Here is a 25,636-nt window from a genome sequence, read left to right as displayed (position 1 = left end):
AAAAATTTTAACAAAGTAAAAGTCTTTCCTGAGTATTACTTGAAATTAACTGGGAAGTATAATTGAAATTAGGGAAACAGACCCGTGAAAGTTTTCATCTGATTTATCTGCTCAAGCCAGTTTTACTAACTTTTGCAGGCCTTCATCACTAAATTCATCAGTAGTGCTTGCTGGGAGAAAACTGCCCTTAGATGAGGTGCAACTAAAAGGCTGTTCTTATTTGAAGTGAAGCAATAACAGTAAAAGTATCTGGGACAGGAGGAGGCTGTAACATCTAAACCTGGCTTTGTGGGCCTGAGAATGAGTTTCTGAAGCTGGGTTCCTTGCTTAGGAAGCCCGTTCTAGGATAAAAAAGGTAATTTTTAAAAGTTCTTGAAGAGTTGGTTAATAAGCCTTCCAGCTAAAATATGCCTATTTTAAAAGATCTCCAGCACTAGTTGCTCTTAAATAAGCTCATCTCTTAATCAGACATTCCTAATAAGCCAGTCGCTGAATGTGAAAGTGAAAAGAGGTAAGAAGACAAACTCATCTACTTTGTAATACAATTAGAAGTGGTCCAGCCAGGACTGCTAGAATTTATGATAGTTTCTAATATTTTATCTTTGGGATATAATTCTGTAGTTTGTCGCTCTAAGGGTAAACTCTTATTCGTTAATTCATAGAAATTAGATCATAAGTTTTGAGACCTTGGGGGCTGGGGTTGGTAATGTATAATATGACACAACCTAGCTTCTGTAGAAAGAGCCATAATGAATGTTACGGCTGGGCAAGCGTCCCCGCCTGCTCCTTCAGACACGCTTGTTTCTCCCGCCAAAGTGGCGTCAGGATCAGGTTCTCACCAACCAGAGCCCTGATTGGAGGGCGGGTAGGCACTAGAGCCCATTGGGTGCCAGCGGCGGTCGGGCGCCGGAGGAGCGGGTGAAGCCAAGGCCTTTCTGCCTCACCCGCCCCCACCTCCACCAAGGCGCGCCCCTCCCCCAGCTAAAGGAATGGTCGCCCAGCTCCTACACCGCACCCCCTGACCCCAAGGCACGAGGTGCGGCCTTGCCGCACGTCCCCGGAGCAGAGGGCAACACAATTGTCCCCCTGTCCTCCTGATCCATGCACAGGAAGATCCACGCTCCGCAGCGGCCCCCCAATCCTCCCTGCAACACCCGGTAATGCAATCCACGGGGGCGGGGGAGGCGGCGGCAACGGCGACGGCGGCGGCGGCGGCGGCGGCGGCGGCAGCAGCACTGCCCCAATCTAGAGACAACCAGAGACGAGGAAAATGGCTCCGAGTAGGGACCGCCTGCTGCACTTTGGGTTCAAGGCGACAGTGAGTGATAGGGGAAGGGAGTTGGGTGGCTGGGAAGGACATGTGTGCCAGCACAGGCTACCGGGGAAGCGACAAGACTTAGGGGGCTGGGAGGACAAGACAGACAGCTCAAGTGCTTGGTGAGTTGGTGCGTGCTGTTTGACCGCGGAGGAGAGGAGAGGGGGCTCGGGTGCTGTGTGCAGTTCTCCTGCTTTCTTCTCTCTCACCGGTCGGCGAGCACGCGCGCACTCGCATCCGCCCCACAGCCCCTCCCATACATAAATACACACAGACACATAGGCACTTCCCTGCCTCTCCTTCTCGCGGTGGGCTTTCCTGCCTTGGAGGCGAGAGCGGGCTCGTGCCACCACCGCCGCCGCCGCCGCCGCCGCCGCCGCGCTCCGGCTGCTCCCGGGCTGATGGTCGCCGGCTGCGCCCGGGGGTGGGGGAGGGGTGGTCCGCCGCCGCCGCCGCCGCCGCCGCCGCCGCCGCCGCGCGCTCCTCCTCCTCCCCCTCCCCACGCAGTTCCGAGGCCCGGGCGGCTCTGCCCAATGAGGAGCGGCGTTGCTGGTAGGTGGGGAGTGTTTTTGTTTTGGGTTGAAGTTGAGGCTGAGGAGAGAGAAGAGCTAGCGACGAGCAGTCGTCGCCACCACCGCGGGAGGTGGAGGAGGCCCTGCCGGAGTCGAGAGGTCTCTCCTCCCCGCCGACGGCCCCTGCCCAAAGCTTCTCTGCCTCCTCTCGGTGCTGGAACTCCCGGGCCTGCCCGGGGCCCCCAGTCTTTGCACTCCGCACGCCGCAGCGCCCGGCCCCGGCCGCACCCGCCGGCCCCATGAGGAGGGACGTGAACGGAGTGACCAAGAGCAGGTTTGAGGTGTGCGCTTGGAGGGAGCTGGGGTGGCGGGAGGAAGGCGATTCCCTCTCTCGTGCTCCGAAAAATTCTCTCCGCACCGAGCCTCCTCCCTTGTCTGGCGCCGTCACCCCCCGGCCTCTAGGACTGCCAGACTTCTCTCCCCCTTCTCGCGACCCGAAAGCCCAGTGCAGCCCGGCTTCCCTCTTCCTCCCGACCGGTCGCCTCCTGCCTCTTCCACCAGCGGGGCCCCGGCGGGGGATTAGCTCTGGCGCCCTAATTCCCCCTCCCCCCAGTATCACTCAGCTTTCCATTCTTTACACAACCCTTGGCTTGCCTCCCTTCACCCGGCAGAAAAACCATCACAGCTCCGATCGACCGGAGGGAGCTAGCTTCTTTTCTTTCTGCCACTTTCTTCGTGAAGCGAGGGGGAAATTATGGGCCAGGGGGCTTTTCTCCGAGTTTGAGAGACCTTGGTTAAACTAGGGAAGTGGGGGTGGTAGACTGAGTTGGTAGAGACGACCACGAGTTTTCGGTGCTGTTTGCTTTGGGTATTGTTCTGATACTTCCTCTTCTTTCCCGTTTAGTCTGTACTTTTGTAGCTCATTGTTTCTGGGAACTCTTAGACGTGTACAGGCTTTGAGATTGGGACGAAGGTCTGAGAGACTTAAAATCCATTCAAGTCTCTTTGTCTCTAAGAACTCCACCTCTGGCGAGAGAGGTTTATAGTAATGGAGTTAAGGAATGGGTGAGGAAATAAAACATCCGAAAGCGTCTTCAGAGAGTAGTCAGTGTCAGGAAGTGGTTCCTTTGGGAAGTGAAGTATCGTAGCTACAGGTGAATTACAGCAGTATAGTAATATACGGGAAGGTTTTTTGAGGGGATAAGAAAGAGAAAGAAACTACAGCAAGAAGAGTAAATGTTGCCTGGCCTTTTTTGGCAGAGAATCAGGCTGACCTGGGATCACTCACAGCTCAGTGTACATCTCACTTGGTGTTTTTCTTCATTTCCATTTGAAGGATGAAATTGTAAGACGGTGAGACAGAAGTTTCAGGAAGCTTGCCAACTAGTTGCAGAGGATGAAGTTGTTACCTAAGGTCTTCAGTTTAGTCTATTCCTTGATTTCTTTTTATGCTTATGGGAAAAATATTTTAATTTACCCATAAAGATCAAGACAGGGAGTGTTGGGGAGAGTTTAACTGCAGAGCTACAGTGTTACTGTTGCAGGCCAGGAGTGGAGAAAAATCAAGGAATTGGTCTCCTTAGAGTTTTCATATTTAACTTAATCATGGGAAGAAATTATTATAGTAGATATGTTTTGGTGTTTAATAGAACTTTATGTTGCCCTAGTGTAGAGAGACCCAGTAAACTTAATTTATGATGGTTTCCTATTCAGTACTACTGTAAAAGTCCAGACTGTCATTAAAATTACTGAATAGATATTTAGCAGCCAACAGAAAAAGGGAAACCCAAATACTGAAGAATTGAGTGGAGGATGGCCTTTTGCCACTACAGTCAGCTCTTTATCGTTTTGCTCTTCACTTTTAGGTTGTGTGAGTAATTGTTGCAAAGAGTGCTTTGTAGTTTGTGCTTTAAAATTGCATTGCTATATCCTGTTTTTGTAATTATCTTATATTTTAATTTGTAGTTTATCTGTACTGGTGGTACTAAAATAATAAGAGAATGTATTGCTTTTTTGAGCATGTCTGGGTTTTTAAAATAAATTTATTTATTTTTTATTTATTTTTATTTTTGCCTGCGTTAGGTCTTAGTTGCTGCACGCTGGCTTTCTCTAGTTGTGGAGAGCGGGGGCTACTCTTCATTGTGGTGCGCAGGCTTCTCGTTGTGGTTTCTTGTCTTGCTGCAGAGCACGGGGTCTAGGCGCGTGGGCTTCAGTAGTTGCGGCACACGGGCTAGTTTTGGCGCACGGGCTTAGTTGCTCCACAGCATGTGGGATTTTCCTGGACCAGGGCTTGAACCCGTGTCCCCTGAATTGGCAGGCGGGTTCTTAACTACTGCGCTACCTGGGAAGTCCTGCAAGCATGTCTGTTTACCTTGATTGGTACAACTAAAGTTTTCTGAACATGTCTAAGATAAAAAGGGAGGGAAAACTCCTTCTTCTACAGTGTTTATTTGTAAACAAAAGGCTACTCTTATTATGAAGTGAGGTATTCATGCTGAAATACAAATGAGAAGGGACTGGAAATGATATGTGTTAATGAGTTTCATTGTCTGATGTTCCTTAAAGTCATTTACCCCTTAATGACCTAATTTACAGGTAATGAAACAGTAAACTATTTGGTCTCTCATGAAGTAATAAACCTTGCTGATTCGTTGAAAACATTTTAAATATTTACTTTCACTGGATAAAAGGTGTAGATAAGATAAAGCAGCCTTTTCATATCTAAAATATTTACATCAAATTATTTTTTTAATTCTCAAAAATCACAGGTTTTTAAAGGACTGATAATTTTATGATTGTAAGCAGATAGCTCTGAAAATTTTTGTGAGTGCAGGAAATTTCTACAGCAAATATATAACAGCTAATTTCAAATTAGTTATGGTTAATACAGAAAGTGAAAGATTGATTTCTTGGCCACATTTTTTTTCCGGGCAGAAGATAACTAAAGCTTATCGTTTTTTATTTAATTCTTTAAAATCCTTTTTAGGGAATATTGTGTGCATTATGCTTTTGGGTGTTGTAAGTGAAGGCCACACACTTTAAATCTCACACTCGGGGTAGAGCTGTAGAAAACAGTTTTTTTAAGTTAAAATCAAGGAAGAAGAGTACCTGTTAGGCAGCTCTGTAGTATCCTGTGGAACAGCCAAGTAGATGACTGTTGCATAAGAGTTTAAAAAAGCTATGGAGGTGTGAAAATTATTGTTCTTTGCTGTATCACTTTGGCATTAAATCTGTACTATAATAACCCTTATATGTTAACATAATGTGTACTGAATTGTCTTAGTCTTTTAATTGAAATTCATTCAAGTACTTTTATATTACTTGCAGTACACTTTGTTTTGTGGCAAATTTTGATAATTTCCTTTCAAATTTAATAATGATTATTAAATATGTCCTGTATGCCAGGTGCACTGAGCTAGATGTTTTACCTTGGTTACTTCTAATTCTCACAATTCTCTTTTGAGGAAAGCTAGGGCCCAAGAAGTATTCAAGTTGCACAGCTAGTACTTTTGGGAGCCAAGATTCCAATCTGCATTTTTTTTTTACGCCACTCTATCATTCTGCTCTGTTTTTAGCATAACATAGCATAAAAGCCCATGAAACGTGTGGAAAAGAGCTTTCCTGAAGTTCTTCATCCAGTACATTTCATTTTGCTTTTGCTATCGAGAGAATACAGCTATCCTTCATTTTAAGTGCTGTAGCCAGTGCTATCTTAACATAGTGAAATTAATGACAGACACGTGTAAATATCTAAGCTAGCCCTTGAATCCAAGTTTAGATTTTTTTCAGTTAAGACTCTCCACTTGTCATACTCTTAGTAGCTCCATTATAAGAATGTAGTACTATTGGAGGAAAAAATTCTTATTTGGGTTTATTAAAAAGTATAACTTAAAAAAAAAGTTATAGTGGTAACATTCACTGACATTCACATACCATTTTACAGTTTAATCATTACCTGGAGATGTTAAGACTCACATAGCTAGAAAGTGATGAGTTCCAATTTGGGTATTTTGAATCCCTGTTCATTTTTGTTTTTCATTATACCTCACTGCCTCTCTGATAAATCTATAGTACTACAGTTTGTACGATTAGGTTGTAATATTTCTTTACCTGCTTCATTTTATTGTTTCAATTTGTCCAAAATAAGAAAAATCATAAACTGTTTTGTGGCAGAAAGAAAATACTGCATTGGGAGTTAAGAGAACTGGATATTAGATAACCTTGATTTTTGCAACTAACTGTAGCTTTGGTCATCTCTTTTCACTTCTCTGGTTTAGTCATTTACCTCTTCTGTAAGAAAAGGGAGTTAGAATCAATTATTAAGGTTCCTTTTGTTCCAGATCCTATGAATCTGTAATTTTGGAATAAAAGCCGACCATGGTCCTTTTCTTCTGAAATAGCCACTCCAGTATTTTGTTAAAGTTTGTAGACTCAGTCACACAGTACAGTTAAGACTGCAGTAATGACCCTTTTTCTCCTTTAAGGTTTTATCTTCTAACCTAAAGAACATTCTGCATAGTAAATAACCATATTTTCCAAGTTGGTGCATGTGGAAAATGTTATATTTTCCAGTAGGTGAGAGTCATTTGTGTCACTCTATTTGAAAGGCCTTGCAGTGGGAAAGAGTACTAGTAAAACTAAGGAATTTTGTTTTTAATGCTTTAGAGATTGGTTTGAAAGCAATTATCTATCAGTACTATAGAAAATCCAAATTAAAAATCTGGACTTTTTAGGCCTCTTCAGACAATCTGTCCTTTTTTGAATAGTGTTACTGATATTTCTTTATTGTATAATCATGGGCCCTTTTGAAGCACAGTACACTGTATCATGTACTTATATTGTAGTCATTCATTATTTAAAATAAACATATGTTTGTGTCTTGCTACAGTATACATAAGATAAGCAGTTATGTATTGAAAATTATGCTTTCCATTAAGTCATTAAGTTTTAACTTGGCAAAAACTTCACAAGATGTATTATTGATATTTAATCCTACTTATAAGATGTAATCTATTTCTTTTTTTAAAAATAAATTTATTTATCTTATTTATTCATTTTTGGCAGTGTTGGGTCTTCTCTGCTGCGTGCAGGCTTTCTCTAGTTGCGGCGAGCGGGGGCTACTCTTCATTGCGGTGCGCAGGCTTCTCATTGGGGTGGCTTCTCATTGTGGAACACGGACTGTAGGCGCACAGGCTTCAGTAGTTGTGGCACGTGGTCTCAGTAGTTGTGGCTCACGGGCTCTAGAGCACAGGCTCAGCAGTTGTGGCGCACGGGCTTAGTTGCTCCGCGGCATGTGGGATCTTCCCGGACCAGGGCTCAAACCCGTGTCCCCTGCATTGGCAGGCGGATTCTCAAGCACTGTGCCACCAGGGAAGTCCCGATGTAATCTGTTTCTACACTGAAGATTTTCATTCATTAAAGCAGTATTTCTGTTAGAAGTACCCACACTTTTAAAGTCATGTCTTCATGTTCTAGGCCTTTTGTCAGTTTTAACTGTTAGTACTGGTGTTGTTTTTTAATCTTAATTTTAAAATATCCTTCTATTTTCATCCCCAGAGTTGCCTCTTTTCAAATTTTGGTCTCATTTGTCTTCTAAATTAATGAGTACTTTTGTTATTCCTAGCCCTTAGATTACTGTTTCCCAACTGGTGACAGATTGGAAACTAAATTAAAAATTTCAGTAATCTAACTAATACTGTGGTCTTGCAAGGGTATTTTTAGATGTCCAAAATAAAATATTCTGTTACACCAGGAAAATCCAAGGGAGAGAGGAAGAAGAAAGAATGCCCTTAAACTGACCAAATTTAGCTGCTTGTGCAATTGTCTTTACACTGTTTTCCTATTTACTATCCCAGATTTAGTGAATTCTTAGATCAGACCTCCACCCAAAAATTGCCTCAGAAAAATGAAGGCATCCACCTGTGGTTTTATAGTTTTATGTCTTAATGCACTTGAACCCATTTGGTAAAAGATTTTAACTTAATAGCAACTACAGTAGGTGGTGGTATTGAACTATGCAGTAGTATTTATGCTTGATTCATGTTGCTTTATTATATAACTTTAAAAAGAAAGGTATGTATTCAAATGTAATAAATCCAAAACAGATTTGCGTTAGCTTTTGAAGACTATTTCTGTTAAAAGAATGGCTTTGCTGGCTAGTTATTTTCAGCACATATCAAGTAATGATTTAGCAGGCATGTGATTTAAAGCTATAGGTAAGTAACCTATTTATTCCCGAATCATATTTCCTCCAATTTGATTTTATGATATTCTCTTGGCTTTAATAAGCCTCATATCTGACAGTTGTAATCAGGTGGAAATGTAAGTAATTTAATCCATTTTGCTGTCTTCTAAGTTGCTCTGAGGTAAAAGTCACCTATTAAAACACGGTAGACAAGGGTTTAGTCAGTTATGAAACATATATTGGCAATGTCTTCTGTCATTTTTGTCCTTGATCCCAGGAATTTCTAGTAAAAAGTAAAAAAGGGAAATAGAACACTGAAAGTAAATAGTAAATTGATTTTATGCATTACTTTGGTGCTAAGACAGAAATCATATCTAATAACAAGGAGGTGAAGGTTGACAATATATCGAATGCCTGCCCAGTTTTATATAATCAAATGTAAAAGCTGTTGTGATATTTGTTGGTGAGTGTAACTTTCTGATTAACTGAAGGATACAGGCAGATAAAATTTCACGATCATTTATTTATTTTTCGATTTATTCTGCTACTTTATTTTCATGTAATATTTCCTACATGACTTAAAAAGAGTTATAAATTAATTATATTTTAACAGGGGTGGATAATTATGGGTGCATGCACAGACAAAACTCAAGAATTCAGAATCAGACTGTGGTTTATTCCCTACCTTAGAATTTGTAGCCAAGGGTTTCTTTGTTTTTTTTCCCACCAAGAAGAAATAGATATCTCAGGGACTGAGAAAGTGGGAGATCTTTGCTGACATGAAAAGAGTTGTACTTTCAGAATGGGTTAGAACAACAAGGGGAGCATATACTAACTCTTCGCGGTCCTTTCAAAGTAAAAAATGGAAAAGCATTCTTAGTTTTACTTACAATTTGCAATAATAAGAATATGCCATAGGTATAGCTATTCTGGGTACTTTTTTTTTTTTTTTTTTTTTACTATATGCAGTATGAAGGTATTTATGTGGCAGGAGGGACAGGCAAAAAGAAAGCAGTAAAATTTCTAGATTAGGGCAGGTTTCTAAATGTAGAGTACCTTCTGTCATCCTTGGTTGACAGTTTAGGCCCTGGAAAGGTCATCGCAAACTGCCTGTATCCTGAATTGCAGTTCCCAGCGAAGAGCTAGATTTGTTTTGTTCTTTGTTTTCTTTTTTCCTTTTTTGAGGTGGGTGGGGTGAAGGAAAAAAAAAAGAAGGGATTTGCAGTTCCTTGAAAATTAACAGTTAAAAAAAATGTTTCTGAAGAACCTAGGGGCAGGACAGGAATAAAAATGCAGACATAGAGAATGGACTTGAGGACACGGGGAGGGGGAAGGGTAAGCTGGGACGAAGTGAGAGAATGGCATTGACATGTATACACTACCAAATGTAAAATAGCTAGCTAGTAGGAAGCAGCCGCATAGCACTGGGAGACCAGCTTGGTGCTTTGTGTCCACCTAGAGGGGTGGGATAGGGAGGGTGGGAGGGAGACGCAAGAGGGAGGAGATATGGGGATATATGTATACGTGTAGCTGATTCACTTTGTTATAAAGCAGAAACTAACATAACAATGTAAAGCAATTATACTCCAATAAAGATGTTAAAAAAAGAGAGGAAATTAACAATTTAATGTTAACTATAAATGTTAGCTGCAAGGTGTACCAGAGTTCTCTGTTAGAATATGTTATCCACTTTTTTGTCATCTTATTTTTTGAACCAGATGATCTATGTACTTTAATGTTCTAATTTTGAAATTAATTTGAGTAAGGAGAGGATGGAAACATTAAGATGGGACTTCCCTGGTGACGCAGTGGTTGAGAATCTGCCTGCCAATGCAGGGGACACGGGTTCGAGCCCTGGTCTGGGAGGATCCCACATGCCGCAGAGCGGCTGGGCCCGTGAGCCACAACTACTGAGCCTGCGCGTCTGGAGCCTGTGCTCCGCAACAAGAGAGGCCGCGATAGTGAGAGGCCTGCACACCTCGATGAAGAGTGGCCCCTGCTTGCCACAACTAGAGAAAGCCCTCGCACAGAAATGAAGACCCAACACAGCCATAAATAAATAAATAAAAATTAAAAAAAAAAAAAAGAGTAGCCCTGCTCACTGTGACTAGGGAAAGCCCGTGTGCAGCAACAAAGATGCAATGCAGACAAAGAATAAGATAAGATAAATTAATTAATTTTAAAAAAAAAGAAAATGAAAACGTTAAGATGCTGTGTTAAGGATTTTACAGGGGGAAGTAACTTCTGAACTATGAAGTACACGTGTATGTATTTTACATACACATATACGTGTGTATCTATGTGACCTTGGGTAAATTGCCTTTCTGGACCCCACTGTCTGAACTCTAAGGTTCCTTCTCACATGGAAATTCTGTGACTCTCTGTAAATAAATCCCCCAACTTGCTATGAGTTAGACATTAGATATTCAGTTTATTGCCAGTGTTCTTACATTTCTTTGTTTTTAATTGCCGTTAAACACAAAACACTTAGCCTTTGTGACCTGAACCTATATTCTGCTTTGGATTCCTGCTTGTTTTTGCCCTGAATTTTGATAAAAATGGAGGTGGGCACTGGCAAAAGAAAAAGACAAAAAGTATGGTATATGTATATACCACAAGTACATGTAAACCATATGTACATGTATGTGTATATACAGCTATGGTGTATCTGTCCCAATGACCTTTGCCAAGGGAGTGAGGAATGGATATGATTGTGTGATATCCTGGAGTTTAGGGTGTTGTGATTCAATTTTTAATATTTATGAAATTTATGTACTTATATATAGAGAACCTATTTAAGAGCATTAGCTTTGAAGTCTGAGTTGGAACGCTGGCTTGGAAAAAGTGTATTATAAAGGAAAGAATGTAACTAATGATCTCTTTTCATCTGATTCAATTTTATATATCAGTTTTATTGAACAGGAACATCTATGAATTTTAACCAATGTAGTTGAACAGTAATTAACAGTGTTTCAATTTGGAGTTTATACTGTAACCATTATTGCATTCATTGTTAGGCAAATGTGGATATATGTCTCCTAAGATGAGAATCTGGAACTAAATTGTAAGTTGTTATTTAAAACAGTCAGCTTTTACCCCAGAAACTGGTCATTCTTCCGTCTCTGATTTGTAGAAAATAAAGCTATGGCATGACTGAACATGGACAAGTAAGTAGAGATGCATTTATTTTTTTAAAAGAGCACTGCATTGCTAATACCCTTTCCCCACATTCATCCTTTTCAGTTTATTAGTAAAATTACTTACATGTCCTTCATGTGAAGACACTCATGTTGCAAAAATCACATCATAACTTACTTCTGCAACCCATTTGTAGGAAGGAAACATGATATATTTTGGAAGTATCCTTGGATAAGTTAAAGCATTTATTTAATAATGTAACTTTCCTAACATTATCATGAATGGTAACTTCAGGAAGATAAAGCACTTAATATTCAGTGTTCTTAGTCACAGCTGACTGGAGTTATACAAAAACAGCTTCCCAAATCTAGATCTACACAATAACAAAAAATGCAGTTTTACTGAGGTCAACACGTTCCTTAAGAAAGAATAATTGTATTTAGATTTTTTGCCTCAGAAGGTGGGTTATAGGCCCTAAATGACATAAATTTCTTCTGAGCTCATCAGTTTCTGGTCCAGACAGAAAAGTTTGGCCTAAATATAGGAATCAAAAACTCAAGGGGCCTAATGTTGACAGTACTGTGAACTCAAACTGAACACTGGGGAAAACCACTTACTTCTTTGTCTTTACAGCTCTAAAATAAGATTTCCAATATCTATTTCCCTGTCTTGATACAAACTGGATTGATGTTAAAGATTGAACCTAATATAATGTTGTATGCCAATTATACCTCAATAGAAACAAAAAAGATTAAACCTAAAACCTCTAGTACTCCCTGAGTTAAATGGGTATTATGAAGGAGAAATAAATGAAACTAAATTTAATTTATGGCAACTGAATTCCATAGTAGAGATAAATAAGTAACAACCTGAATGTCTAATCAGAATCACCAGTGAAGTTTTTTGTACAATACTAATCCCTTGAAACACTGGGATAAAGGGTACAAACTTAACTTGTATTTGCAACCTGAACTCCACGAGGAAATCAATTTACATACCATAGATTTGCCATTATAAAACCAATATCTCTTCGTAAGTTTCTATCCTATCCTAGATGTTTTAGCCCTAGAAACAAGAGCAATATCTAATGTATAGCACCTAAAATACAGTTATTTTACAACTTGTACATTTTGCATGAATCAGATACATTCAGTTTTACAAATGAAACCACCACACCACACTACAGCCTCTCAAACTACCAAGAACAGATATGTCTGGGAACTCAGCAAAGCTTATCCGACCTTGTCCGGGGCACAGAAAATCTCAGTATAGAAAACCAGGGCGGGCTTCCCTGGTGGCGCAGTGGTTAAGAATCCGCCTGCCAATGCAGGGGACATGGGTTCGAGCCCTGGTCCAGGAAGATCCCACATGCTGCGGAGCAACTAAGCCCGTGCACCACAGCTACTGAGCCTGAGCTCTAGGGCCCGCGAGCCACAACTACTGAGCCCGCGTGCCACAACTACTGAAGCCCGCATGCCTAGAGCCCGTGCTCCACAACAAGAGAAGCCACCGCAGTGAGAAGCCCTCGCACCTCAACAAAGAGTAGCCCCCGCTCGCTGCAACTAGAGAAAGCCCCTGCGCAGCAACGAATACCCAACACAGCTAAAAATAAATAAATAAAATAAATTAATTAAAAAGAAAAAGAAAACCAGGGCATGGTATTGGTAGTTCAGTTCTATTCAAATTTTATTTAGCACCAATATGTGTCAGATATTGATAGGTGTTAGAGGTACAAAGCTGCTCCGAAGCATTGTCTTTTCTTCAGGGAGTTTGTAGTCTAGTTAAGAAGAAAACTGCATGAGAAAAATAATTTAGTGGGTTCTGGTAAATGCAGTGATAGCTATATGGGAGCGTGATAACCAGTTTCATGAAAAACATTCACACTTTCTGTGATCCTCATACTGCTTATATGAGATGCATTACATTTTATTTAGTGCTTTTAAAAGAAAACAAAATCCATTGAGGCTGCTTTTAAAAAATATTAGCACTATACTACTGTCAGGTGTAAGAATTTATTTTTTTAATAAATTTATTTTTTATTTATTTATTTTTGGCTGCATTGGATCTTTGTTGCTGCACGCGGGCTTTCTCTAGTTGCGGCGAGTGGGGGCTACTCTTCGTTGTGATGTGTGGGCTTCTTGCAGTGGCTTCTCTTGTTGTGGAGCATGGGCTTTAGGTGCGTGGGCGTCAGTAGTTGTGGCACATGGGCTCAGCAACTGTGGCTTGCGGGCTCTAGAGCGCAGGCTTAGCAGTTGTGGAGCACCAGCTTAGTTGCTCCGCGGCATGTGGGATCTTCCCAGACCAGGGCTCGAACCCGTGTCCCCTGCGTTGGCAGGTGGTCTCTCAACCACTGTGCCACCAGGGAAGTCCAAAGTTTATTTTAAAAAGTACAGGTATGAATTACTTATACTTATCTGTACCAGGGACAACCGAGGGAAAAGAGGCATGTTATCATTAGTAATTTCTTTGGTTTTACTGGTACATCTTTAGAGAAACAAAACAGTGGGACTACTAATGATAGAGCTAATCAGAGTAACTGCTCTTCTCTAAAGCTGGACATTTCTCAGAGATGTAAGCAGAAATTAAACAGGGTTAGAAGAAGAGTAACAGGAAAGTAACACTTTCACCAGTAATTCCAGGAATTAATTATATAGTAGGTAGTTATACACATATTGTTCCATTTGTTTTAAAAGCAAAGAATAAATTTTGTTAAGGAATTTATGAATGACTGAATAATACTGACCCTCATTTATGAAGGGCACCTGCTAACCTTCCTTCAATAGGACAGATATTTTGAACTGCCTTAAATAACCGCTTAATATAGTGTTTTACACATTAAAGAACGTGTTCCCATTTATGATTTCATTTGAACTAAAAAAAAAATCTTGTGGGCTTCCCTGGTGGTGCAGTGGTTGAGAGTCCGCCTGCCTATGCGGGGGACACGGGTTCGTGCCCCGGATCCGGAGGATCCTGCATGCCTTGGAGCAGCTGGGCCCGTGAGCCATGGCCGCTGAGCCTGCGCGTCTGGAGCCCGTGCTCCGCAACGGGAGAGGCCGCAACAGTGAGAGGCCCGCGTACCGCAAAAAAAAAAAAAAAAATCTTGTATGTTAGGTAGGGGATATTTTTCTGCTATTTTATAGGTAAGAAAGCAGATGCTCTGGAAGGCTGTTATTTTACCAACATTAAATAGCTAAGTATAAAAGCCAGAACTTTAATCCAGTTGACTTGAAGTTTCTTATACTTGCCTCTAGGGCACACTGACTGAGAATTTTTCTTTTTTTTTGCTTTCTTTTTCTTTTTCTTTCTTTCTTTCTTTCTTTCTTTCATTGGAGTATAATTGCTTTACAATGTTGTGTTAGTTTCTGCTGTACAGTGAAGTGAATCAGCTGAGAATGGGTTTTTTTTTAATTTTATTAAAAAAATTATTTTGGGCTTCCCTGGTGGCGCAGTGGTCGAGAGTCCGCCTGCAGATGCAGGGGACACGGGTTCGTGCCCCGGTCCGGGAAGATCCCACATGCCGCAGAGCGGCTGGGCCCGTGAGTCATGGCCGCTGAGCCTGTGCGTGCGGAGCCTGTGCTCCGCAACGGGAGAGGCCACAGCAGCGAGAGGCCCGTGTACCGCAAAAAAAAAAAAAAAAAAAAATTATTTTTGGCTGTGTTGGGTCTTTGTTGCTGTGCGCGGGCTTTCTCTGGTTGCGGCGAGCAGGGGCTACTCTTCGTTACAGTGCGTGGGCTTCTCTTGTTGTGGAGCATGGGCTCTAGGCGCACAGGCTTCAGTAGTTGTGGCACATGGGCTCAGTAGTTGTGGCTAGTGAGCCCTAGGGCGCAGGCTCAGTAGTTGTGGCTCATTGGCTTAGTTGATCCGTGGCGTGTGGGATCATCCCAGGCCAGGGCTCGAACCTGTGTCCCCTGCATTGGCAGGCGGATTCTTAACCACTGCACCACCAGGGAAGTCCTGAGAATGGGTTGTTGTGAACATTTTACCCATCGTTATTCTTTTGATCCATAACAAGTATTTATAAGATGTTTGGTTAGGATTGATTAACACTTGAGTTTGTGGCGAAAGAATTGAGCAAAGTTAATTTTGTGGGGACTGCAAAACATGGGCATTGAACCTGTACTTTGGCTTACTAGCCAACTTAAGTAACTCTTAAACAGCCATAAACAAATATTCTGGATAAATCACGCTAAGTTGTAAATTCCTTTCAGATACCTATGTAATAAATTACATTTGTAGCAAAAGCTGTTAGTGTATCATTCATATGTTGAATAAAACTGATTTGATTACCTTCTTTACTATAATTCTTCCTCATGAAGACTAGGAGTGAGATACTAAAAGTTTTATAATAAGTATTTGTAGAATCTTGAATATAAGCTTATGAGGCTTCATGTTCAGCCTCTTTGCAAGTTTTGCTCTTAGACTTGATGTATAAAGTCTGGGCAGCATTTGACTCAATTTATCATAATATATTATTAAAGATGAAAGGTAGCAATATACCACTGTTGAGTGAAAAATAGTAAACATTTAGGATATAGTATTTTATGAATAAACAGACATGTCTAGATAAAAGATCAGGTAGGTTTAGTAGAATTAAAAAATTTTAATATCAGAAAGAATACCAGGAAACAATATTACCATCTTCTAGAGTGTTTAAATTATTTATTTCAATAATTTGAAATTTGCATTAAAAATGATCCCATCCATAAAATGCAAGGTGTTCTGGAGTTATGGCCAAGATCTATCTGACCCTTCTAACAGCTATCAAATATATATTCATATGAAATGTGTGATAATTCACTACATTACCTTTTTAGTCTTGTCTATACTATATACCTACCTAGGATCCAGTTTTATTTTTCTATGCTTTACATGTTCTGGCTGTTGTCAAGTGACTGGGGTCTTGTCGGTATTTCCAGTAACGATATTGTTTCAGAGATGAATTAACAAAATGAAAAATTACAGGATTCCATTCAACATTAGGCTGGGAACCAGGGGAGAATATATATGCTCCACATTATCCTTTTTATTTTTTTAACATCTTTATTGGGGTATAAATGCTTTGCAGTGGTGTGTTAGTTTCTGCTTTATAGCAAAGTGAATCTGCTATACATATACATATATCCCCATAACTCCTCCATCTTGGCATCTCCCTCCCACCCTCCCTATCCCACCCCTCTAGGTGGTCACAAAGCACCGAGCTGGTCTCCCTGTGCTATGCGGTTGCTTCCCTACTAGCTATCTATTTTACATTTGGTAGTGTATATATGTCCATGCCACTCCACATTATCTTAATTGGAAATAATGTTTTTCTCTTGTGGAATTAGGCCTGGATACACATTCAAGTTGAAGGTGCATAGCCAGCCAAATAGTATTTGTAAGTAGTTGTTTTGCTTAACGCCAGTGGTACTAAAAAGGAAATGATCAAATTGAAATCTAAGTAAAACTTAACCAAGAATTAGCTCAGTAAACTTTCTTATAGCTTTTATTTACTGCGGCTGAGTTGGACTATGGCTTATTAAATGGCATGCAATCTCCGTGAAGTGTACCATTATTTTAGACAAAGTCAGTTTTAACGTCATCCGCTTTGGCTGTCCTAAAGTAGCCTCAGATCTCTCAGTTTAATGTGTTTCAGGGATGTGTCTTTCTTCTGCCCGCTTCTATTTTGCAAAAATAAGACAGTTATAGGCCTATGGTTTAATTTGGGACTGGTAATGGGGGTTAAATTAAGTTGTTGCTTTAGTATTTGTTCTTGGAAGAGAAGTTAAATTATAATTTACTATGCACCTTAAAGTGAGTTTCAAGTGAAAAGCAATTCCTCCATCTCTCTATTCTCTAGAAGAACAGTTGTTAACTGTTTAATATGTATCCTTTTAAAAATTATTTATCTATTTAATATGTATGAATATGTTCACATTTTATGAACAAACAAAATTATGCTGGACATACCGTTTAGAAACTCGCTTTTTTCTTCTTTTAAAAAATTATAGTAAGTTTTAATTTACATAAGAAATATGTGGATACATTTTTATTTAAAAATTAAAACATTCTGAGTATGATAATTCCTTTTTATACTGCCCATAATCCTGATCCTCTTCACCTAAAGAGATAAGGGCCATATAAACAACAAGATCCTACTGTGTAGCACAGAGAACTATATTCAATATCCTATGATAAACCAAAATGGAAAAGAATTTTTAAAAAAAGAATGTATGGGGCTTCCCTGGTGGCGCAGTGGTTGAGAGTCCGCCTGCCGATGCAGGGGACACGGGTTCGTGCCCCGGTCTGGGAAGATCCCACATGCCGCGGAGCGGCTGGGCCCGTGAGCCATGGCCACTGAGCCTGTGCTCCGGAGCCTGTGCTCTGCAAGGGGAGAGGCCACAACAGTGAGAGGCCCGCCTAACCGCAAAAAAAAAAAAAAAAAAAAAAAAAAGAATGTATGTATATGTATAACATATACACATTGCTGTACAGCAGTAACTAACACAACATTGTAAATCAACTATACTTCAATAAAAAAATTAATTAATTTAAAAAGGGGGAAACCAAAAAAAAAAGAGAGAGAGATACGGACCAATTTTAAATTTGATGAGTGTCCTTGCAAGTCTTTTTCTGTGCTTTTACATAGCCTTAGTTTTCTGTGTGTGTGTTTATGTAAGTTGCCTCATACTGTATCTGGCATTCGGAAATTTTAACTACGATATGTCTTAGAGGTCTGTTAGATATATTTCTTTTCACAGTTGCATAATATTCTATTATATGAATATTCTAGTTTGTATAACTAGCTATTAATTAACCTTTAGGTTTTCTCCTTTGCATTACAAACACAAATGCAATGAATGTTCTTATATATGTGCAAGTGTTCCTTTATGTTAAATACCAAGAAGAGGGTTTTCTGGGTCATATATGATTATTAACTTTATCAGATATTGTCAAATTGCCTTCCTAATTTATGTTTTGGCCCATAGTGTGTGAGTGGACTTGTTTCTCCACATCTTTACCAACATGTGATATTTCCCAACTTTAAAATTTTTCAGTGATAGAAGGAAAATTGTGTTTATTGTATTTTGTATTTCCCTCATTACTATTGAAGTTGAGTATCTTCTTGTTTTAGTCTTCATGTTTTATTGATCTCATGTGTTTCTTCCATAAGAAAGAAATTTTTCTTTCTTGTTTATTTTATCCTTTGTCAAGTTTTAAAAATTAGTTCGTGCCTTTTTTGTTTGTTTGTTTTTTAATCCCTTTAGGCATTCTATATATTGGATACTAACCCTTTGTGTACCCATATATTTGCAAAGGTTTTCATTGAATGGGCTTGTCCAGTGTTTCTTGGTGTTTATTAGGAAAAGGGCCTCCTATCCCCAGATCATAAATATTCTTCCATATCTTGCTACATTAATTTTTGTAAAATCTAAGTCTTTAACCTACCTAGAGCTTATTATATAAGGTAGAGTTTTAACTGAATTTTCCCACATATTGATAGTTCATCTTCTCCCCACTGGTTTTGAAATGCCATTTCTGTCATAAAACCAATTAACTGAATTCAAAGGTCTGTTTTGAACTGTGTTCTGTTTCTTTCATCTATTTTTTTATCGCCAGTACCACAATTTTAATTAATTGGTTTTATACATTAATATGAGGGAATTTATATAATATTTTCCTTCCCATTCAAGAATATGATAGGGAGTTCTTCCTTTAAGATCTTAACACAGTTTGGGTTTCCCTGGTGGTGCAGTGGTTAAGAATCCGCCTGCCAATGCAGGGGACATGGGTTTGAGCCCTGGTTCGGGAAGATAAGTCTGCCATCAGACTTACAGAAGTCAGGACATTATTCTTTGGAGGAATTGAACGTGAGAAGTTCAGGACCTAGGACCCTAAGCCCAGAGGCGAATGAGGCTAAGATGCCACAGCGAACAGTGGAACCTGCTAGTCTCCTTCCCTCACCTAGTTCCAGAATTCCATCAGGCAGGTAAGAGATTAGAGTCTTCCTTCTACTAAGAGAAGGCTCCAGAGAAAAGATAGCTGAATTTAAAATTCTGCTTTTGTATCAACAGGCTTGTGCCTATCGGTGTTGATTTTTTAAAAAAAAATCTGTTAGCATGTTTTTGTTCATTTTTTATGGCTGTTGGCAGACAACCTCGTAAAGTCATTCATGACCAAACTCTTTATAGAACTGTCCCATAAAGCATACATTCTAGGAAATCTACAAAAGCCTTGGATTAGTAAAATGGGGAGAAAAAAAGGGAGGGGGGCTAACTAATAAAAGGTTGCCAACATTTTTTAAATGTGTCATATACCACTGATATTTTAAAACAAAATACAGATTAATTTAAACCAAATCTAAAGGGTATAATCCCAGCATTTAAAAATAGAATGCATGTAGATTTATGAAAAATATCATTGTCCTTATAGTTTTTGTTTTGTCTTGGGTCACCACTGGTTTGGGGAGATAGGCTCAAGCATACTGCCAAAGAACAGAGTTATCAAGCCTGTGTTCTAGGCTAAGTCCTAATTTGTTTGTACATCCAGTAATGACACTGGCTTGCTTTTTCTCAGTCTGTATTGATTTTTTTTTTTCTTCCATACGCGGGCCTCTCACTGTTGTGGCCTCTCCCGTTGCAGAGCACAGGCTCTGGACGCGCAGGCTCAGCGGCCTTGGCTCACGGGCCCAGCCGCTCTGTGGCACGTGGGATCCTCCCGGACCGGGGCACGAACCTGTGTCCCCCGCACTGGCAGGCGGACTCCCAACCACTGCACCACCAGGGAAGCCCTGTATTGATTTTAATTTTGATTTTTTAAAAAGATTTATTCATTATTTATTTATTTATTTATTTATTTTTGGCTGCATCGGGTCTTACTTGTGGCAGGTGGGATCTTCGTTGAGGCATGTGCGATATCTTGTTGCGGCACGCGGGCTTCTCTCTAGTTGTGATGTGCGGGTTTTCTCTTCTCTAGTTGTGGCAAACAGGCTCCAGGGCGCATGGGCGCTGTAGTTGTGGCGCTCTGGTTCCAGAGCGCATGGGCTCTGTAGTTTGTGGCACATGGGCTCTCTAGTTGAGGCGCGCGAGCTCAGTAGTTAGTTGCCCTGCAGCGTGTGGGATCGTAGTTCCCTGACCAGGGATCGAACCCGCGTTCCCTGCATTGTAAGGCAGATTCTTTACCACTGGACCACCAGGGAAGTCCTAATTTTGATTCTTTTTTAATATTTAAGAAAAATAACTAAATGTAAATCTATTTTAGTATATTCTGTATGCCTATGTAAATTACATTTGTTTATTTATGTTGGTTCCCTCTTTGGTTTCTTTCTTTTTTTGTATCCAGCTTTACTGAGATATAATTGACATATAACATTGTGTGAGTTTAAGGTACACAGCATGATGATTTGACATACGTGTATTTTGCGACTACCACAGTAAGGTTAGTTAACATATCTGTCATCTCACATAGTTAATGATGTTTGTTTTGAATGTGTTTTTATTTTATTTTATTTTGGCTGTGCTGCATGGCATGTGAGATCTTTGTTCCCTGACCAGGGATCAAACCCGTGCCCCCTGCAGTGGAAGCAGAGTCTTAACCACGGGACTGCCAGGGAAGTCCCAGTGGTGTTTGTTTTGTGGGAGAACATTTAAGATCTACTCTCAGCAACTTTCAAGTATACAGTATAGTAATGTTCACTATAGTCACCATGCTGTAGATTAGATTTATAGAATTTATTCAACTTATAGCTGGATATTTGTACCCTTTAACCACCTTCTCTCATTTCCCCCACTCCTCAGATCCTGGCAACCACCGCTTATGAGATTATACAGTATTTGTCTTTCTCTGATTTATTTGACTTAGCACCATGCCTTCTAGGTTCATCCATTTTGTTGTAAAAGGCAGGATTTCCTTCTTTTTTGTGTCTGAATAATATTCCATTGTATATATATACCAATGTTTTCTTTATCCATTAATCTGTTGACAGACACTTAGATTGTTTCCATATCTTGGCTATTGTAAATAATGCTGCAGTGAACATGGAGGTGCAGATATCTCTTTGAAATAGTAATTTCATTTCCTTGGATATATACATCAAGTGGGATTGCTGAATTATATGGCAGTTTTGTCTTTAATTTTATGAGGAACCTCCATACTGTTTTCCATAGTGGCTGTACCAATTTACATTCACACTAACACTGCTCAAGGGTTCACTTTTCTCCACCTCACCAGTACTTATTATCTCGTGTCTTTTTTTTTTGCCGTACGCGGGCCTCTCACTGTTGTGGCCTCTCCCGTTGCGGAGCACAGGCTCTGGACGCGCAGGCTCAGCGGCCATGGCTCACGGGCCCAGCCGCTCCGCGGCATGTGGTATCCTCCCGGACTGGGGCACGAACCCGTGTCTCCTGCATCAGCTGGCGGACTCTGAACCACTGCACCACCAGGGCAGCCCCTCATATCTTTTTGATTATAGTGATTCTAACAAATGTGAGGTGATATCTCATTGTGGTTTTGACTTGTGTTTCCCTGATGATGTTGAACACCTTTTCATATACTTTGGAAAAATTTCTGCTGAGATCCTTTGCCCATTTTTATTTATTTATTTATTTATTTTGTTATTAATGTATGAGTTCCTTATATATTTTGGATAATAATCCCTTATCAGATATATAGTTTACAAATGTTTTCTCCCATTTTATAGGTTGCCTTTTCATTTTGTTGATTGTTTCTTTTGCTGTGCAGAAGCTTTTTAGTTTGATGTAGTTCCACTTGTTTTTTGCTTTCCTTCTTGTGCTTTTGGTGTCATATCCAAAAAAATCATTGCCAAGACCAATGTTAAGGAGCATTTTCACTATATTTTCTTCTAGGAGTTTTAGGCCTTACATTTATTTAAGTCTTTAATCCATTTTGAGTTAATTTTTGTGAGTGATGTAATATAGAGGTCTAATTTTATTCTTCTGCATGTGAATATACAGTTTTCCCAGTACCTACTATTGAAGAGACTATCTTTTCCCCATTGAGTCTTCTTGGCTCCCTTTTCAAATATTAGTTGACCGTATATTCATGGGTTTGTGTCTGGGCTCTTGATTCTGTTCCATTGGTCTGTGTGTCTGTTTTTATGCTAGTACATAATGGTTTTTTTTTTTTTTCTTTTTTTATGGTACGCGGGCCTCTCACTGTTGTGGCCTCTCCCATTGCGGAGCACAGGCTCCGGACGCACAGGCTCAGTGGCCATGGCTCATGGGCCCAGCCACTCCGCGGCACGTGGGATCTTCCCGGACCGGGGCACGAACCCATGTCCCCTGCATCAGCAGGCAGACTCTCAACCACTGCACCACCACGGAAGCCCTAGTACATAATGTTTTGATTACTAAAGCTTTGTAATGTAGTTTCAGGTCAGGAAGCGTGATGCCTCCAGCTTTGTTCTTCCCTCTCAAGATTACTTTGGCTATTCAGGATCTTTTGTGGTTCCATATAAATTTTAGGATTGATTTTCTATTTCTGTGAAAAATGCCATTGGAATTGTGATAGAGATTGCATTGCATTTGTACATCACTTTGGGTGGTATGGACATTTTAACAATATTAATTGTTACAGTCCATAAACATGGATATATTTCCATTTATTTGTGTCTTCAGTTTTTCTCATCAATGCCTTACAGTTTTTATGTACAGATCTTTCACCTCCTTGGTTAAATTTATTGCTAGGTATTTTATTTCATTTTTAATTTTTTTCATTGCAGTGTAGTTGATTTACAGTGTTGTGGCAATCTATGCTGTACAGCAAAGTGACTCAGTTTTATACATATAGACATTCTTTTTAAAATATTCTTTTCCATTATGGCTTATCCCAGGGGATTGGGTATAGTTCCCTGTGCTATACAGTAGGACCTTGTTGTTTATCCATTCTAAATGTAATAGTTTGCATCTACCAACACCAAATTCCCAGTCCATCCCTCTCCCTTCCCCCTCCCCCTTGGCAACCACAGATCTGATCTCTATGTCTGTGAGTCTGTTTCTGTTTTGTAGATAGGTTCATTTATGCCATATTTTAGATTCCACATACAAGTGATATCATATGATATTTGTCTTTCTCTTTCTGACTTACTTCACTTAGTATGATAATCTCTTGTTGCATCCATGTTGCTGTAGATGCCATTATTTCATTCTTTTTTATGGCTGAGTAATATTTCATTGTAGAAGAAGATGTACTACATCTTCTTTATCCATTCATCTGTTGATGGACATTTAGGTTGTTTCCATGTCTTAGCTATTGTGAATAGTGGTGCTATGAACATAGGGGTGCATGTATCTTTTTGAGTTATAGTTTTGTCTGGGTATATGACCAGAAAGTGGGATTGCTGGATCATATGGTAATTCTATTTTTAGTTTCCTGAGGAACCTCCATACTGTTTTTTATAGTGGCTGCACCAATTTATATTCCCACCAACAGTGTAGGAGGGTTCCCTTTTCTCCACACCCTCTCCAGCATTTGTTATTTGTAGACTTTTTAATGGTGGCCATTCTGACTGGTGTGAGGTGGTACCTCATTGTATTTTTGATTTGCATTTCTCTAATAATTAGTGATGTTGAGCATCTTTCCATGTGCCTACTGGCCATCTGTATGTCTTCTTTGGAGAAATGTCTGTTAAGGTCTTTTGCCCATTTTTTGATTGGATTGTTTGTTTTGTTGTTGTTGAGTTGTATGAACGTTTGTATGTTTCAGAAATTAAGCCCTGGTTGGTTGCATCATTTGCAAATATTTTCTCCCATTCCATAGGTTGTCTTTTTTTTTTTTAATGGTTTCCCTTGCTGTGCAAAAGCTTGTAAGTTTGCTTAGGTCCCGTTTGTTTATTTTTGTTTTTATTTCTATTGCCTTGGGAGACTGACCTAAGAACACATTGGTACTATTTATATCAGAGAATGTTTTGCCTATGTTCTCTTCTAGGAGTTTTATGGTTTCATGTCTTATCCTTAAGCCATTTTGAGTTTATTTTTGTGCATGGTGTGAGGGTGTGTTCTAACTTCATTGATTTACATGCAGCTGTCCAACTTTCCCAGCACCACTTGATGAAGAGACTGTCTTTTTCCCATTTTATATTCTTGCCTCCTTTGTCAAAGATTAATTGACCATAGGTGTGTGGGCTTTCTATTCTATTTCTGGGCTTTCTATTCTGTTCCATTGATCCATATATCTGTTTTTGTACCAGTACCACACTGTTTTGATCACTGTAGCATTATAGTATTGTCTGAAGTCTGGGAGAGTTATTAGGTATTTTATTTTTTTATATTATTTTAAATGAGATTGTTTATTTTCATCTAGTTTGTTCTTAGTGTATAGAAGTGCAACAGATTTTTGTATGCTGATTTTGTAACCTGCAGCTTTAATGAATTATTAGTTCTAATGGTTTTATGGTGTAGTCTTTAAGATTTTTCTGTATAAAATCATGTCATCTGCAAACAGAGATACTTCTACTTCTTCCTTCTGATTTGGATGCCTTTTATGTCTTTCCTACTTAATTGCTGTGGTTGGGACTTCCAGTACTGTGTTGACTAGGAGTGTTTAGATTACCTTTGTCTTGTTTCTGATCTTAGGGGAAAAGCTGTCAGCCTTTCACCATTGTGAAGTCAGCTGTGGACTTGTCATATATGGTCTTTATTATGTTGAGGTACATTCCTTCTATATCCAGCTTGTAGATGATTTTTTTTTTTTTTTTTTTTTTTTTTTTTGTGGTACGCGGGCCTCTCACTGTTGTGGCCTCTCCCGTTGCGGAGCACAGGCTCCGGATGCGCAGGCTCAGCAGCCATGGCTCACGGGCTCAGCCGCTCCGCGGCATATGGGATCCTCCCAGACCGGGGCACGAACCCGTATCCCCTGCATCGGCAGGCGGACTCTCAACCACTGCGCCACCAGGGAGGCCCTGTAGATGATTTTTTATCAGGAAACAATGTTGAATTTTCTCCAGTGTTTTTTTTCTGTATCTATTCAGATCATATCATTTTGGTCTTTCATTCTGTTAATGTGGTTTATCACATTGATTAATTTGTGTGCATTGAACCATCCTTGTATCACAAGGATAAATCACATTTGATCATGGTGTATGATTTTTTTAATGTGATGTTGAATGTGGTTCGCTGTTATTTTACTGAGAATTTTTGCATCTAAATTCATCAGGGATATTGGCCTATAATTTCCTTGTAGTTTCCTTCTCTGGCTTTGGGTAATGCTGGCTTCATAAGATGAGTTTGGGAGTGATTGCTCCTCTTCAATTTTTGGGGAAGAGTTTGAGCAGGATTGACATTAATTCTTTCTTATATGCTTCCTAGAATTTTCCAGTGAAACTATCTAGTCTTGCGCTTTTCTTTGTTGGGAGGTTTTGATTACCGATTCAGTCTCCATACTCATTATTTGTCTATTCAAATTATCTACATCTTCATGATTCAGTCTTGGAAGTGTTAAAAAAGAATAAACAAAACCTGTTGCACATTAAAATGTTGAAGAGTTTATTTGAGC

General features: G+C 39.8%; 1 protein-coding gene across 4 annotated transcripts in view; it reads left to right on the top strand.

Moving 5' to 3' along the window:
* Nucleotides 1-1,270: 1,270 nt before the first annotated feature.
* Nucleotides 1,271-25,636, top strand: part of FBXL20 (F-box and leucine rich repeat protein 20) — a gene marked incomplete at both ends in the record, with an annotated part of 94,675 nt that continues 70,309 nt past the window's right edge. For 2 of the 4 annotated variants that reach the window (XM_079725212.1, XM_079725211.1), the window contains one exon: nucleotides 1,271-1,318. In XM_079725212.1, the coding sequence (XP_079581338.1) occupies nucleotides 1,271-1,318 (48 nt within the window). Of the gene's footprint in view, nucleotides 1,319-1,848; nucleotides 2,169-25,636 lie in introns of those variants that run through there. The other 2 variants (XM_079725210.1, XM_079725213.1) reach the window with 2 other exon arrangements.

Source organism: Hyperoodon ampullatus (genome assembly GCF_949752795.1).
Source record: "Hyperoodon ampullatus genome assembly, chromosome: 19".
In the NCBI taxonomy this organism is placed as follows: domain Eukaryota; kingdom Metazoa; phylum Chordata; class Mammalia; order Artiodactyla; family Ziphiidae; genus Hyperoodon; species Hyperoodon ampullatus.
This window is presented reverse-complemented; position numbering and strand designations above follow the sequence as displayed.